General features: G+C 36.7%; 1 protein-coding gene across 3 annotated transcripts in view; it reads right to left on the bottom strand.

The window, feature by feature from the left end:
* The window catches only part of VPS54 (VPS54 subunit of GARP complex), a 97,500-nt gene that overhangs the window by 53,808 nt on the left and 25,645 nt on the right, over nucleotides 1-18,047 (bottom strand). For all 3 annotated transcript variants that reach the window (XR_014315869.1, XM_082746641.1, XM_082746642.1), the window contains exons 4-5: nucleotides 4,761-4,839; nucleotides 2,340-2,374 (exon numbers count right to left, since the gene is read on the bottom strand). Coding sequence is in view for 2 of the 3 variants with exons in the window: in XM_082746641.1 (XP_082602767.1) it covers nucleotides 2,340-2,374; nucleotides 4,761-4,839 (114 nt within the window). In the remaining variant the exon portion in view is untranslated. The remainder of the gene's footprint in view (nucleotides 1-2,339; nucleotides 2,375-4,760; nucleotides 4,840-18,047) is intronic.

Genomic DNA, 18,047 nt, shown 5'->3' with positions numbered 1-18,047 from the left:
GAGATCTGAAGCATAAACAGCAAAAATAATACATTGATTTATACAAAGATCTGTATAAAAATGTATAGTGTTTCATCAAGCTAAAAATACTCATGAAAAATAGAAAAATGTATTTTGTCTTTACCAATGGAGGCGATCATTCCATTACTATGTAATAAAATTCACTAATGCAGTCCCACCAGGCACACACCAAAGGGAGATATCCTACTTATACCAAAATTTCTGTATTATTTCCCACTGAAGTAGTTTTTTTTAAATGCTAAGTATCAAGTTCTTTATATTTCTACTTTCTCCTGCTTAAAATGCTTTCAAAATTAGTCTTGAAGAATAGACATATACTGAATTTTAAAACCAGAACAAATTCAATTTTATGAAAAGTTCGTTCTTTTTCCTTTACATACCATATCCATCTGGGCACTAAGTCCTACGCATTATATTTTCTACGTAACACTTGAATGTTCTCTCTCTTCTATGTCTATAGCATTTTATTAGTGCAGCTCTTCATCATCTCTGGATTACAGTAAATGGCTATTTACTCATGTCCTTCCTCAATCTATCCCCTATACTGCTGTCAGATATACTTTTAAAATGCAAGTATCACTGAATTAACTTCTCTGTTTAAATCTCTCAATGGAGTCCCATGATCTAAGGACCAAACTCTTTAGAAGGGCATCAAAGGCACTTCGTTTTGTTTTTTTTTTAAGATTTTATTAATTTATTTGACAGAGAGAGCACAAGCAGGCAGAGAGGCAGGCAAAGGGGAGAAGAGGAGAAGCAGGCTCTCCAGCTGAGTAGACAGTCCAACGCAGGGCTCGATCCTAGAACATCGGGACCATGACCTGAGCCAAAGGCAGACACTCAACCCACTGAGCCACCCAGGTGCCCCAAAGGCCCTTCATTTTCTTTGAACTCCATCATCAATTTGTATTTTGCCAATCCCACTATTTACAAGTTACAGTCTAACAATACTCAACTTCCATACCCTCTTGTGCTTAACTATCTCTGTACATGCTTTCTGCCTAGAATGCCTTCCTGTCTATTTTCCTGGAGAACACAACAAAATCAAAAGGGCAAACATTATCTCTGTATGAACACTTACCCCATCTTTGAACACATCAGTCACCCCATCTCTGAACTTAAGTATGTATACCACATATATTTATGTATCTCATACTTTACAAAAATTATTTATTAAATATATGTATGACCTCCTAGAGATCATACATCCCTATAAGACTGGATTTATAGCTAATTAATCTTTGTATCTCCAGTACCTAGCATAAGGCCTGAAACATGGTTTAACTTACTTAATTTCTATGCTCTATTTTATTATAGTTACTGAGCCATTTTACCTATATCCAAAAATTAGTATAAAGTGATAGGGAAAATCTAACTAGGGACATGAGTGTACTTCTTAGTCCTTGCTTTAGTATAATTAAAAGTACTGATTAATTCAATAAATATTTACTGATGATGTAACCTGTATGCTAGGCACTAAGGTGGAAACAAAGATAAATTATTATATAGGTCCTAATCCCAAGGACCTTTAGTCCAATGGATGTGGTAAAATATACACATAAATATCTTACAAGAAGAGTGACAAATGCCTTTAAAAGGAAGGCATAGGTCTATATAAAATACTAGGAAATGCAGCAAAGGGGCCAATTATCTTCAGCTGGGAAGAGATGTATTCATGTAAAGTTGCCATTTATGTAAGAAAATATAAAGAAAGGATTAGATACGGGGAGTTGAGGGAAAAGTCTTCCAGACTGAAGTAAAGAATGTGTAAAGATTAGTAAGTGAAAGTTGAGTGTGACTATGATAGAAATGAATAATCAAGGGCCTTAAATGATAGAGTTTGAATTTTATTTTGTAGGAATCAAACAACTTTAAAAATGATTGCCTTTTTGCTTCTGTCTGTTGTCTTCTCTGTGTCATTTAACTTTAGAGAGCAGTTATCATAGACCTCTTTGAGAATATAATGAATGCAATGGACTCTTTCCCCAGAGCAGAGCGGGGAAAGAAAACATCTATTACACATCTCTTTAAAATTTTCACTCAAAGGACATATCTCTTAATAATTTGAAGGGGTGGTAACATCAATAAAGTTCTTTTTCAGAATGGAGAGACTTAAACACATTTGTAGATTTCAGTAATAAAGAAGAAATTGATGATGGCCAAAGAAAGAAGAAAAGTGATGCACAAAGTCCCAGAACAGGCAAAGTGGTTAAGGTGTAAAAAACCCAAATGAAAGCTTCTGATAAGGTAAAGTTAACAATATTAGAGATAATAAAAAATTAAAGATATTAAAAATTTTTCTCATGTATAAGCTTTGTTACCTTAGGTACTTGCTCCAGATCTGTCCTGGATTTATCTATGAAAAAAAGGGAAAAAAAAATACAATTTTCTTAACTTATTTTCATTTTATTCTATAAAATATATTTTGACCAGACTCTGTACTATATCACAATTAAGTAAAGACTTAAATTCCCTCAACAGACATCAAGCACTTCCTATATGCCTAGCAGTAAATAAAGCACTGAAAAAATTCTATGTTTCAAATAATTTTAATCAATTGTATGAGTGCAAGAAAGCTAAATATATTTCAAGTCTTTTTTAAATAGACACAGAAAACTTGATGCTATCTTATTAAGTTTGGTGAAAATAAGTTTGGCATATAGTTTTTAAAAATGAATTAAATTCTGGGACAGCTGGGTAGCTCAGTCGGTTAAACGTCTGCCTTCAGCTCAGGTCATGATCCCACAGTAGTGGGATCCAGTCCTACACTTCTCCTCCCTCTGCCTGCTGCTCCCCCGACTTATGCTCTCTCTCTCTCTCTGTCAAAGAAATAAAAACTTGAAAAAAAAAAAAAAAGAATTGCATTCTAATGTAGGAATAGTGCTTTTTTTTTTAAAAGATTTTATTTATTTTATTTGACAGACAGAGATTACCAGTAGGCAGAGAGGCAGGCGGAGAGAGAGAGGAGGAAGCAGGCTCCCTGCTGAGCAGAGAGCCCAATGCGAGCCTCGATCCCAGGACCCTGAGATCATGACCTGAGCCGAAGGCAGCGGCTTAACCCACTGAGCCACCTAGGCGCCCAGGAATAGTGCTTTTATTGTTCAAAATACTCACCATCCCACCCAGAATTTCTTATGAAAAAAGATTTTAATAACATATTAAGATATTAATATCCTATTAGTTTTCTTCTTAGGCATCTTAGTTTATATCTACAAACCTGCAAATGAACCTACTTTACCTTCATCTCCCCAGCTAAATCTCAGAGGATGTACCCTCCTTTCCAAAACTAACCTTCCTGGGTCAGACTCTATACCCTCCGGCCTCCTCTAGGAGCATGCTTCGTCAAATACCCTGCCTCTTTCCATATCTGCAACCTCTTTCCTTCTAATAGTTCTTTCTCTCTGCATATATACATGCTCCGTTCTCTCTCATTAAAACAAAACAAAACAAAAAAAAACAAAGATAAAGTTAAAACCCAACCTGGACCAGGCTGACACAAGGGAGGCCCTCCGGTACACAATTTAAGGAAGCATTCACTCAGGTTTGCAAATGCATCTCCTGCCTCATCTAGTGTTGACCATGCAAAAATATTCTTATACTCTGTTCTCTCTAGTCAATATGCTATCCCTCAAATCCTCAAGTCATATCCACACTGATAGTCTCCATTTCTTTCTCTTGTACTCACTCCTTAATATATAGTACTGTTTTCTATAACCACTACTTCTAAGTCTGAATGCCCTCTATAAGAGATCCTAAATTGTGAAATCCACAGAAACTTCTGTGTGTGCAAACTGATCATTACCATTACCAACAACTGCCTGACCACCAAAACTTGTGCTTCAATAACTCTCTCAAATGTTTAAATTCCTCTCCATCTTCATTATAACTGTTATTGGGGCCACATGACTTCTCACGTGTATTACTGCAATAGCCTCCAACTGTCTCTTTGCCTCCCGTTTATCAACATCCTTAAATTTATTTTCCACAACTGTTTTCAAAATGAAATGTAAAATCATAAATCTGATGCCTGGTTAAAAATATTCTGAGGCTCTGGACTGCTTTTAGAAAAGAAAAATTCCTTAGTATGGCATAGAAGGCTCTTCATGATCTGATTCCCCTGCCTACTTCTTCAGCCTCACTTCTTACTCCCAGTAGAGCCAACATACTGTACTCTTAAGAGTTCTTAGAACATGCTCTGTTTCTCTCTTGACTCTGTTGCTTTGCATCCACTGTTCCTTCTTCCTGGAAGGCCTTTCCCCACAGAAACCTCTTCAGCAGCTAGTTTAAAACACAAGAAATCATTAATTCTGTAAGTTTTCTAAGGCTTAGCAAATTAGGAGATCTATACCAACCTACCATGCTGAAGTTACTGTTTGATATACAGTGCTGCAATTGTTGGCTTACTTATTTAACCCTACTGAGAAAACTATCAGCTTCTTGAAGATAAGTGCTCTTTGTTATTCAACTATTTTTAAGGAACAAGCAAAATACCAAGCACCCAGATGTTAAATAAGTATTTGTTGAAATGAAGGATAACACTAAAATGAGACCCATAGTGTTTCTCTTAGAAGCTTTTGGAAAAATTATGATAATAGGCTACAAAAATTCCACTAAAAATGGAATTATAGGTAGAATAGCCACCAAAGTCCCCAAATTAAGATTTTGTTTGTTGATATTTACGCTATGCTACAATTATCACATATTTATCTTCCTATTATCTACAAATAGCACATATTCCATACCATGAGTATGTAAGAGAGTCCTGTCAAAGGTATCTTTAGGAGGACAAATATTCTTGCATCTCTCATGAATCTTCTCTCTCTATAAGACAAATAACAAATTCAATGTTATGTAGCAATATGAATATTCAAAGCATCAAAATATTTCACAAAATACCAAATTAGTTCTATAATTTTTAACATGAAATCACTAGCCTCTTCAACTTAAACATAAGTAAGTATGCTTAATAAACCAATACAAGCTCTATGAACACCTATATGCTTATACTCATCCCATTTTATATAATTACAGTAAAATTTCCATAAATTGGAATGAAGTGGGAATGCGAATAAAAAAAATCCTTATTTATATAACGGAAATCAATTGAAAATAATTTTTTAAAAGAAGAAAGACACCTAAGACAGAAAGACAAGTTATTAGCTGACAAAGTCAAGAAAGAAAGAGAACCCAACCCTCCTCTGATTTCAGATTAGATGGCTCACTAACAACCAATTCTATCTTTTCAGAGATACCATAAATAAGACACATGGGAAAATGGAGTATGGAAAGGGAAAACAAACACTGAGCTAGTAGTGTTCAGAGTTTTGACAGCAATTGTGGCAGAAACCAAAGTACTGTCTTCCAACATGGCTGTACCATTTCACAGTCATACCCACAATGAATAAGAGTTGCTATCAGTCTATATTCTTGCCAGCATTTGGTGCTGTGTTTTGAATTTTTGCAATTCTGAGATACATAGCAGCATTCCATTGCTGTTTTAATTTGCAATTCCCTAATGACATAAAATGTTAAGCATCTTTTCATATGCTTATCTGCCATCTGTATGTCTTCTTTCATGAGATGCCTGTTCAGATCTTTTGTGCATTTTTTTTATTATGCCAAAATACATATAACATAAAACTTAACACTTAAAACTACTAATGATGTTGACTACCTTCCCATATACTACCTGGTCATTTCTACATCTTTGGAAAAATGTTCATTCAAGTCCTTTTCCCATTTTTTAGTTGTGTTGTTCTTAGTTTTAAGCATTATTTGTGTATTTTGGACACCAATCCTTTATCATACATGTGTTTTGCAAATATCTTCTCTCAGTGTCTAGTCTGTATAATTCTTTTAGTACTGTCTTTCACAGAGTAGAAGTTTTCAATTTTAACAAAGTCCAACTTGTCAATTTTTTGTTTCATGAATTGGGCTTTTGATGCTATAATCTAAAAAATCATCATCAAACTAAAAGTCATGTATTTTCTCTTACGTGATCTTCCAGTTTTACCATTTTGCATTTTACACTTAGATCTACAATCCATTTTGTGGTAATTTCTATGAAAGGTGTGGGCAGTCTATGTCTAGATTTTTTTTTCTTCTTTTTTTGGCAGGTAGGTAGCTCGTTGTTCCAGTACCATTTACTCAAAAGACTACTAAATTACTTCTGCACCTTTGTCAAAAACCAGTTGACTGTATTTGTGTGGGTCTATCTCTGAATTAATTTGTTGCTTTGATCCATATGCTGTTTATTCTTTCACCAATACCACACTGTCTATATTACTATAAGTTCACAGTAAGTCTTAAAAGTCTTACTGCAACTTTGTTCAATACTTTGTTGGCTATTCTATTTTCCCTTTCTATATAAACTTTGGAATCTACAAAACAAATTCTTGTTATTTTAACTGGGACTGGATTCAATCTATAGACCAAGCTGGGAAAAACAGACATGTTGACAATATTGAGTCTTCTATCTACGTACAGGGACTCTCTATTTATTTAGATCTTCAGCAATTCATCAGTTTTGTAGTTATCTTCATAAAGATCTTGCACATATTTTGTTAGATTTATACCTAAGTATTTCATATTCTTTGGTGCTAATGTAAATGGTGCTGAGTTAAATTCAAATTCTAACTGTACATCACTAGCATAGAAGAAAGCAATTCCCTTTTATAACAGTAATCTTGTATCCTGCAATCTTGTTATAATTGCTTTTTAGTTCCAGGAATTTTTCTGATTCTTTGGGATTTTCTACATAAACAATCATGATTATCTGTGAATAAAGACAGTTTTAGTTCTTCCTTCCTAGTGTATATTTTATTTTATTTTCTTGTCTTGCAAAGTTAGGGCTTCCGGTGTGATGTACAAAAGGAGTGGTAGGGACATCTTTACCTTGTTCCTGATCTTAGTGGGAAAGCATCTATTTTCTCACAGTTGTAGAGTTTCTGTAGATGTTCTTTACCAAGTTGAACTGTCCCTATATTTCTAGTTTGCTGAGAGTTTTTAACATGAATGAGTACTGAGTATTGTCAAAAATCTTCTATCTACTGATATGAAATATGATTTTTCTTCCTCAGTCAATGTATGGATTATACAAATTGCTTTTTAAATATTGGATCAGCCCTGCATATCTGGAATAAAGCCAACTTAGTTATGGTATAGAATTATTTTCATACATTATTGAGTGTGACTTTCCAATTCTTTGTTAAGGATTTTTGCATCCATGTTCTTGAGAAACAGCAGTCTATAGTTTTCCTTTTTCATAATGTCTTTGTCTAATTTCAATATTAGGTTAATGCTACCTAAGAATAAGTTAGAAAGTATCCCCTTTGCTTCTATTTTCTGGAACAGATCTTAAAGAACTGGTATAACTTCTTGCCTAAATGGCTGGCATAATTCACCCGTGAACCCACGTGGCCCCAGTGTTTTCTATTTTGAAAGGTTATTACTGATTCAGTTTCTTTAATAAGTATAGCTTTATTCAGAGTGTCTATTTCTCATGTGCAAGGTTTGTGTCTTCCAAAGAACTGATCTTTTTCATCTAGGTTACAGAATTTGTGTGCTTAGAGTTGTTCATAATATTCTTTTATTATCTTTTGAATGTTCACGAGATCATTACTGCTGTGCCCTCTTTCATTTCTTTTTTCTTTTTAAGATTTATTTATTTGACAGACAGATCACAAGTAGACAAGAGAGGCAGGCAGAGAGAGAGGAGGAAGCAGGCTCCCTACCTAGCAGAGAGCCCGATGTGGGGCTCGATCCCACGACATGAGTTCAATCATGACCTGAGCTGAAGGCAGAGGCTTTAACCCACTGAGCCACCTAGGCGCTCCTCCCTCTTTCATTTCTAATACTAGTAATTTAGGCCTTCTTTTTCCTTAACTGACCTTGCTAGACAGTTACCAATTTTATTGATCTTCTCAAAGGAGATCTCAATTTCACTGACTTCTGGTCTAATTTTTTAAATTTCTTTTCTTCTGGTTTTTGTTTTGTTTTGTATAGCTGACATACAATGTTACATTAGTTTCAGTACACAACAGATTTACCTTCTTCTTATTTTGAATTTAGTTTGTTCTTCTGGTCTCCTGTGGCAAAACTTAGATTATTAATTTTAGATTTTTTTCTCTAATATACACATTCAATGCTGTTAAATTTCCCTCTAAGCAATACTTTGACTGACCCACACATTCTGGTAAGTATCTATCAACACTTCCTTAAGCTCACTGATTCTTTCCTCTGCCATTTCAAGTCTACTGATAAAGCCATCAAAATTATTCTTCATTTGCCAGTGTTTATTTCTAGCATTTCCTTTGATTCTTATAGTTTCCATCTCTCTGCTTACATTATCCATCTATTCTTGCATGTTGACTACCTTTTCCACTGCAGTCTTTAGCATATTAACCATAGTTATTTTAAATACCCAGTCTGATAATTCCGAAATTGTTGCCATCTGAGTCTCATTCTAGTACTTGCTTTCTTTAAATTGTGGGGGTTTTTTCCTTCTTGTTTTTAGTATTTATTTTAATTTTTCTTGCTGCAAGCCAGATATGAAGTACTGGTAAAAGGAACTGAGGTAAACAGGTATTTATTGTGAGGTTTTATGTTTATCTGGCTAGGAATTAGACTATATGTACTATTTCATGTAGCTGCAGGTGTTAGAGGCTAAAATTTCCTCTCGTGTCCTTGTCTTTGTCTCCCTTCCTGTCTTTACAAATTTCTTAAATAAAGTTGAAGACATGCAATTCTTTCATAGTACTCCATTACTATACCAGTGCCCTATTGATATGATGGTAAAATGTGGAAAGAGGGAAAGCATTCCATAAACCTGTGGTTACATCACTGTCTTTTAGTGAGTTTGTGCCCCTGTGCTGTGACCTTCAAAAAGCTTCTAAATTGTTTATTTTCAGTTCCTTCAGATTTTTTTCTTTCAAGAACAGGAGTAGACATTTTTCAAGTTCCCTACATGCTGAACCAGAAGTATTTTTAACTTTTTAAGAAACCACTTAACTGTTTTACAAAAGGGTTGTACCACTTTAAATTCCCACCAACAGTATACGAGAGTTCTAGTTATTCCACCAGGGCTGACAATAGGGTAAGGCAAGCAAGCAGCCTGGATACAATATTTAAATACAACAGAAAAATCCAACAATAACTTCTGACTCCCCAAACACTACTCTTAGATTTTGGTGCTCTTCACATTTTACATCTCAGGCAATTCATGGCCTCATCCTAGTACTGGCCCTGTCCTTCACATCCTTATAAACACATGAAAGAATATGTATGGACATGCTATTGTTTTTTTTCCTTAACTATTTGGTAGAAATCAATAGTGAAGTCACATGGACCTGAGTTTTCATCTTTGAAAGCTATTTAACACCAATTTCTTTAATAACTACAAAGGCTATTCAAGTTATCTATTTCTTCCTGATAGAGATTTGGTAATTTGTATCTTCAAGGAATTCATCAGTTCATCTAACTTGCTGAATTTACTGGCACAAAGTTGTTGATAATATTTCATTATTAGCCTTTTTATTTCTGTAAAATCTATAGTGATGTCATCACTTTTATTCTTGTTATTGGTGATTATGTCTTTTCCCTTTTCTTCCTGAATCAGTATTGCTAGAGATTTGTCAATTCTATTGATCTTATCAAAGAATCAGGTTTAGGTTTCACTGATTTTTCTCTATTTCTCTATTTTCTATTTCACTGATTTTAACTTTGATGTTTCTTTCTTCTGCTTATTTTGGTATATATTTGTTATTTTTGTAGCTTTTTTTTAAAGATTTTATTTGTTTATTTGACAGAGATTACAAGTAGGCAGAGAGGCCGGCAGAAAGAGAAGAAGGGAAGCAGACTCCCTGCTGAGCGGAGAGCCAGATGTCGATCCCAGGACCCTGGGATCATGATCTGAGCCGAAGGCAGAGGCTTTAACCCACTGAGCTACCCAGGCGCCCCTTTTGTAGCTTTTTAAGGTAAAAGTTGAGGTCACTGACTTGAGATTATTCTTCTTTTCTAATATATGTATTTACTGCTATAAATTATTCCTTAAGTACTGCTTGAGCAGCATGCCACAAATCCCAGTATGTCTTGTTTTCATTTCCATTTAGTTCAAACGTGGGGGTTAGGAACACAAATATGCCACAATCAAAAATCCAACAATAACTTCTGACTCCCCAAATACTTAACTACTAATACTCTACTGTGGATTGGAAGCCTTAATAGTAACATAAACAGTCAATTAACACATATTTTGTATATTATACATATTATATACTATACTATATTCTTAAAGTAAAGAGAAAACAAAATGTATTTAAGGAAGCCAAATACATTTGCAGTACTGTAACTATATTTACTGAAAAAAACCTGTATGTAAGTTGATCTTTACGGTTCAAACCCATGTTGTTCAAGGGTAAATGGTTCTAATCTACTTTTCCTTTTTTTTTTTTTTTTTGAGTAGGCTCTATGACCCTGAAGGACATGAGCTGAGATTAAGAGTCAGACACTTAACTGATTGAACCATCCTGGTGCCTCCCTTTTGCTCTATGACCGGCATTTTTTTTTTTTTAAACTAATATGTAATGTATTATTTCTTTCAGGGGTACAGGTCTGTGATTCATCAGTCTTACACAATTCATAGCACATACCCACCCCAATGTCCATCACCCAGCCACCTCATCGCTCCCAGTTCCTTCCCCTCCAGCAACCTTCAATTTGTTTCCTGAGATTAAGAGTCTCTTATGATTTGTTCCAAACTTTGGTTTTGTCTTGTTTCATTTTTCCCTCCTTTCCACTATGAGCCTCTGTCTTGTTTCTCAAATTCCTCATATATGTGAGATCGTATGATAATTGTCTTGTGCTAATAGACTTATTTAGCTTAGCATAATACCCTCTAGTTCCATCCACATCAATGCAAAAGGTAAGATTTCGGGTTTTTTGATGGCTGCACAGTATTCCATTATATATGTGTGTTTACACACATACATATATGTACACACATCCACACACACCACTTCTTCTTTATCCATTCATCTGTTGATGGACATCTAAGCTCTTTCCATAGTGTAGCTATTGTGGACATTGCTGCTATAAACATTCAGGTGCATGGGCCCCTTCGGATCACTACATGTGTACTTTTAGGGTAAATACCCAGTAGTGTGATGGCTGGGTCGTAGGGTAGCTCTATTTTCAACTTTTTGAGGAACCTCCATGCTGTTTTCCAGAGTGGCTGCACCAGCTTACATTCCTACCAACAGTTAAGAGGGTTCCCCTTCCTCCACATCCTTGCCAACACCTGTCATTTTCTGACTGGTTAATGTTAACCACTCTGACCAGTGTGAGGTGGTACCTCACTGTGGTTTTTTTTTTTTTTTTTTTTTTTTAGATTATTTATTTATTTATTTGACAGAGAGAAATCACAAGTAGATGGAGAGGCAGGCAGAGAGAGAGAGGAGGAAGCAGGCTCCCTGCTGAGCAGAGAGCCCGATGCGGGACTCGATCCCAGGACTCTGAGATCATGACCTGAGCCGAAGGCAGCGGCTTAACCCACTGAGCCACCCAGGCGCCCCTCACTGTGGTTTTGATTTGTATTTCCCTGATGCCAAGTGATGTTGAGTACTTTTTCATGTGTCTGTTGGCCATCTGAATGTCTTTTTTTGCAGAAATGCCTGTTCATGTCTTCTGCCTATTTCTTGACTGGATTATTTGGTCTTTGGATATTGAGTTTGATAAGTTCTTTAAAGATTTTGGATACTAGCCTTTTATCTGATATGTCATTTGCAAATATCTTCTCCCATTCTGTTGGTTATCTTTTAGTTCTGTTGACTATTTCCTTTGCTGTGCAAAAGCTTTCGATCTTGATGAAGTCCCAATAGTTCATTTTTGCCCTTGCTTTCCTTGCCTTTGGTGATGTTTCTAGAAGTTGCTGCAGCTGAGGTCGAAGAGGTTGCTGCCTGTGTTCTCCTCAAGGATTTTGATGGATTCCTGTCTCACACTGTGGTCTTTCATCCATTTTGAGTCTATTATTGTGTGTGGTATAAGAAAGCGGTCCAGTTTTATTCTTCTGCATGTGGCTGTCCAATTTTCCCAGTACCATTTGTTGAAGAGACTGTCTTTTTTCCACTGGACATTCATTCTGACTTTGTCAAAGATTAGTTGACCATAGAGTTGAGGGTCCATTTCTGGGCTCTCTATTCTGTTCCACTGATATGTGTGTCTGTTTTTGTGCCAGTACCATACTGTCTTGATGATTACAGCTTTGTAATAGAGCTTGAAGTCTGGAATTGTGATGCTGTCAACTTTAATTTTATTTTTCAACACTCCTGTGGCTATTCAGGGGCTTTTCTACTTCCATATAATTTTAGGATTACTTGTTCCATTTCTCTGAAAAAGGTTGACGATATTTCGACAGGGATTGCATTAAATGTGTAGATTGCTGTAGGTGGCAGAGATATTTTCACATCCATGTTCTTCAATCCATGAGCATGGAACGTTTTTCCTTTTCTTTGTGTCTTCCTCAATTTCTTTTGGAGTATTCTATAGATTTCTGGATTAGATTTATTCTTTCTTTGGTTAGATTTATTCCAAAATATTGTGCATTTTGGGGAGCAACTGTAAATGGGATGGACTCCTCAATTTCTCTTTCTTCTGTCTTGTTGGTCATGTATAGACATTTAACTGATTCCTGTGCATTGATTTTATATCCTGACACTTTACTGAATTCCTGTATGAGTTCTAGCAATTCTGGGATGGAGTATTTCGGGTTTTCCACATTAAGTATCATATCATCTGCAAAGAGTGAGAGTTTGACTTCTTCTAATATTATTTTTTTTAAGATTTTATTTATTTATTTGACAGACAGAGATCACAAGTAGGCAGAGAAGCAGGCAAAGAGAGAAAGGAGGAAGTAGGATCCCTGAGAGCAGAGAGCCCGATGTGGGGCTTGATCTCAGGACCCTGAGATCATGACCTGAGCCGAAGGTAGAGGCTTTAACCCACTGAGCCACCCAGGTACCCCTTGACTTCTTCTTTGCTGATTTGGATGTCTTTTACTCCTTTTCCTTTTCTGATTGCTGAGACTAAGACTTCTAGTACTATGTTAAATAGCAGTGGTAATAGTGGACATCCCTGCCACGTTCCTGACCTTAGGGGAAAAGGTCTCAGTTTTTCCCCACTGAGAATGATATGTGCTGTGGGTTTTTCCATACATGGCTTTGATGATATTGAGGTATGTACCTTCTATGCCCATACTGTGAAGAATTTTGATCAAGAAAGGATACTGTACTTTCTCAAATGCTTTTTCTGCATCTATTGAGTATCATATGGTTCTTGTTCATTATTAATGTATTGTATCACACTGATTGATTTGCAGATGCTGAACCAACCTTGCAGCCCAGGAATAAATCCCACTTGGTTGTGGTGAATAATCCTTTTAATGTACTGCAAATACTATCAGCTAGTATTTTGGTGAGCATTTTTACATCCATGTTCATTAGGCATATTTGTCTGTAATTCTCCCTTTTGATGGGGTCTTTGCCTTGGAACAGTTTCAGGAGGACAGGTATTAATTCTTCTTTAAATGTTTGGTAGAATTCCCCTGAGAAGCTGTCTGGCCCGGGGCTCTTGTTTGCTGGGAGATTTTTGATTACTGCTTCAATCTCCTTACTCATTATGGGTCTGTTCAGGTTTTCTATTTCTTCCTGGTTCAGTTTTGGTAGTTTACACATCTCTAGGAATGCACCCATTTCTTCCAGATGGTCTAATTTACTAGTGTATAGTTGTTCATAATATGGTCTTATAATTGTATTTCTTTGGTGTTGGTTGTCATCTCTCCTCTTTCATTCATGATTTTATTAATTTGGGTCCTTTCTCTTTTCTTTTTGATAAGTCTGGCCAGGGGGTTATCAATCTTTTAATTCTTTCAAAGAACCAACTACTAGTTTCATTGATCTGTTCTCCTGTTCTTTTGGTTTCTTTTTCATTGATTTCTGCTCTGATCTTTATTATTCCTATTCTCCTCCTGGGTTTAGGCTTTATTTGCTGTTCTTTCTCCCTCTCCTTTAAGTGTAGGGTTAGGTTGTGTACTTGAGACCCTTCTTGTTTCTTGAGAAAGGCTTATATCACTATTTTCCTCTCAGGATTGCCTTTGCTGTGTCCCACAGATTTTGAACAGTTGTGTTTTTATTTGTTTCCATGAATTTTTTTAAATTCTTCTTTAATTTCCTGGTTGACCCATTCATTCTTTAGTAGGATGCTCTTTAGCCTCCATGTATTTGAGTTCTTTCCAACTTTCCTCTTGTGACTGAGTTCCAGTTTCAAAGCACTATGGTCCGAAAATATGCAGGGAATGATTCCAATCTTTTGGTATTGGCTGAGCCCTGATTTGTGACCCAGGAAGTGATCTATTCTGGAAAATGTTCCAAATGCACTAGAGAAGAATGTGTATTTTGTTGTTTTGGGGTGGAATGTTCTGACTATATCTGTGTGGTCCATCTGGTCCAGTGTGTTATTTAAAGCCTTTATTTCCTTGTTGATCTTTTGCTTAGATGATCTGTCCATTTCAGGAGGGGGCTGTTAAAGTCCCCTACTATTATTGTATTATAGATGTATTTCTTTGATTTTGTTATTAATTGGTTTATGTAGTTGGCTGCTCCCATGTTAGGGGCATAGATACATAAAATTGTTAGATCTTCTTGTTGGACAGACCCGTTCAGATTGATCTAGTGTCCTTCCTCATCTCTTATTACAGTCTTTGGCTTAAAATCTAATTTATCTGATATAAGGGCTGCCACCCCAACTTCCTTTTGATGTCCGTTAGTATCATAAATTGTTTTCCACCCCCTCACTTTAAATCTGGAGGTGTCTTTGTGTCTAAAATGAGTTTCTTGCAGACAGCATATCGATGGGTCTTGGGGGTTTTTTTTTTTTCTTTAATCTATTCTGATACCCTGTGTCTTTTGATTGGGGCATTTAGCCCATTTCTATTCAGGGTAACTACTGAAAGATATGGATATAGTGCCAGATAAGATATGAATTTGTCTGTAAGGTGACTGTTACTGTATATTGTCTCTGTTCCTTTCTGGTCTATGTTACTTTTGAGCTCTTTGCTTAGGGGACCTTTTTCAATATTTCCTGTAGGGCTGGTTTGATGTGTGCAAATTCTTTAGTTTTTGTTTGTCTTGGAAGCTTTTTATTTCTCCTTCTATTTTCAATGACAAACTAGCTGGATATAGTATTCTTGGCTGCATATTTTTCTTGTTTAATGCTCTGAATATATCATGCCAGTCCTTTGTGGCCTGCCAGGTCTCTGTGGATAGGTCTGCTGCCAATCTTGTCCCAAGCTGCTTTCAGAATTTTCTCTTTGTCACTGAGACTTGTAAGTTTTACTATTAAATGATGGGGTGTGGACCTATTTTTATTAATTTTGAGGGGATTTTTCTGTGCCTCCTGGATTTTGATGCTTCTTCCCTTTTCCATATGAGGGAAATAGTCTACTATAATTTGCTCCAATATATCTTCTGCCCCCATCTCTCTCTTTCTTCTTCTTCTGGGATCCCCATTATTCTAATATTGTTCCATCTTATGGTATTGCTGATCTCTCAAATTCTCTCCACTGATCCAGTAGTTGTTTATCTCTCTTTTCCTCAGCTTCCTTATTCTCCATCATTTGGTCTTCTATATCATTAATTCTCTTATGCCTCATTTATCCTAGCAGTAAGAGACTCTTTTTTTTTAAAGATTTTATTTATTTATTTGACAGAGAGAGATCACAAGTAGGCAGAGAGGCAGGCAGAGAGAAAGGAAGGGAAGCACTCCCCTTCTGAGCAGAGAGCCCGATGTGGGACTTGATCCCAGGACCCTGAGATCATGACCTGAGCCGAAGGCAGTGGCTTAACCCACTGAGCCACCCAGGCGCCCCAGAGACTCCATTTTTTATAGCACCTCATTAATAACTTTTTTTAATTTCAACTTGATAAGATTTTAGTTCTTTTATTTCTCCATTAAGGGATTCCCTAGCATCTTCTATGCTTTTTTGAAGCCCAGCAAGTATCTTTATAATCGTTATTCTGAACTCTAGTTTCAACATCTTACTATTGTCCATACTGATTGGGTCCCGAGCAGTTGATATTGCCTCTTGTTCTTTTTTTGAGGTGAGTTTTTCCACCTTGTCATTTTGTCTAGAGAAGGACAGATGAATGAGAGAACAAAATACTAAAAGGGTAACAATGACCCCAGAAAAATATAGCTGGGAAGTATTTTACAATAAAATACAGATAAATTAGACTATGAATAGGTATAAAGAGTAAAAAGTGTAGCAGTTCTAATACCTACAAAGCACTAAACAAATCAGAAGAGACCCAAATACAGGGGGAGATGAAAGGGGAAAAAAATATGATTAGTCTGGAATAGAACAGAGCTTCACACTTGACTCAGGGCATATTTTGGTCTGTTAGAAGAAACGGCCTCCCAAAATTTTGAAGAAAGAAAAACGTGTGTGTGTGTGTGTGTGTGTGTGTGTGTGTACATATAAATGGGTAAATACAATGAAGGGATGGCTGTAAAGATGAAAATTAAGAAGATTTTTAAAAAGGAATTCATAAGATAAGAAGTTGGTTGAAAAAAGAAAAAAATTGTTTTAAAAAAAGGAGAGAATGTGATCAGGCTGGAGACTAGAACAAAACCATACACTAGATTTAGGGTATATTTTGGTCTGTTAGAAGAAACTGTGTGTCAAAATTTTAAAGAAAGAAGAACTTATACGTATACAAAAAGTAACATTAAATACAATGAAGGGACAGACTATGACTATAAAAGTAAAAATCAAAAAAGATATTTAAAAAGGTATTAAGATGTTGGTTAAAATAGAGGAAAAATCTAAAAAGAAAAAGAAACATGTAAACAAAATTTTAAAAATTTAATTTTGAAACACTAAAGAATCATGAGAAAAAAGCCATGAATCCTATGTGCTGTATTCCCCTAGCGCTGGAGTTTTGCAGTTCTCATTGATCAGTAAACTTGGTCTTGGCTGGATGTTCTTGCTGATCTTCTAGAGGAGGGGCCTATTGCAGTGATTCTCAAATTTCTTTGCTCCAGGCAGAATGGCACCACCCTTACCAGGGGCCAGGTTAAGCAATCTGCTCAGCTTTGCTCTGGGTAGCTTTTGTTTCCTGAAAGCTTTCCGTACAGCTTTGGAGGAGGAGAATGATATGGTAGCCTTCCAATCTCCGGCCTGGAGGAGCCAAGAACTCAGGGACCTCCCTCCTCAGTGAGCCCTCAGAAAAAAGCAGTCAATCACTCCTGTCCTGTCACCCCAGTCTCCAGCCACACTTTGAGCTCGCACAGCCTGTCACCGAGCATTTCTATCTCTGGCACACAGCCTAGTGTGGAGTTTCCAAACTGAGCAGATTCCTCCCGTGTGCTCCTGCGCTGCTCCTCCCAGTGTGTGTGTGTGTGGGGGGGGGGGGTAGTCTCCCCAGATCTGTCACTTGTGAGGTCCCTGCTCCAAGAATAGTGGCCCAACATTGCCTCGGATCACAGTTTATGGCAACCCCAAGCTGAGAGCCCACTCCTGGGCTCCATCTTTGCAACCAGCTTCCCCATTCTAATACCTGGGAGATCTGCCACACTCAGGGACCCCCCAGTCTTTCTGTGACCCCAAGAGTCCTGAGACCACACTGTTCCAGCAAGGATTCCACCCCTACTTATCCACTGGAGCGACGTCCCTCTGCAAAGCAGACTTCTAAAAGTTCTTATTTTGTGCTCCACTGCTCTCTCATTGCCAGTAGCCGGCTGATGGAGGCTCCTTCCCCCCCTGGTCTATCTACCCATATATCACCTAGGATTCACTTCTCTGCACTCCTACCTTCCAGAAAGTGGTCTATTTTCTGTTCATAGAATTGCTATTCTTCTCTTCAATCTCCTGTTGAGTTTGTAGGTGTTCAGAATGGTTTGATAACTAGCTAGCTGAATTCTTTGGAACAAGATAAAATTTAGGTCTCCTATTCCTCCACCATCTTGCTCCTCCCTTC

Source organism: Mustela nivalis (assembly GCF_964662115.1).
Source record: "Mustela nivalis genome assembly, chromosome: 8".
Lineage (NCBI taxonomy): Eukaryota > Metazoa > Chordata > Mammalia > Carnivora > Mustelidae > Mustela > Mustela nivalis.
This window is presented reverse-complemented; position numbering and strand designations above follow the sequence as displayed.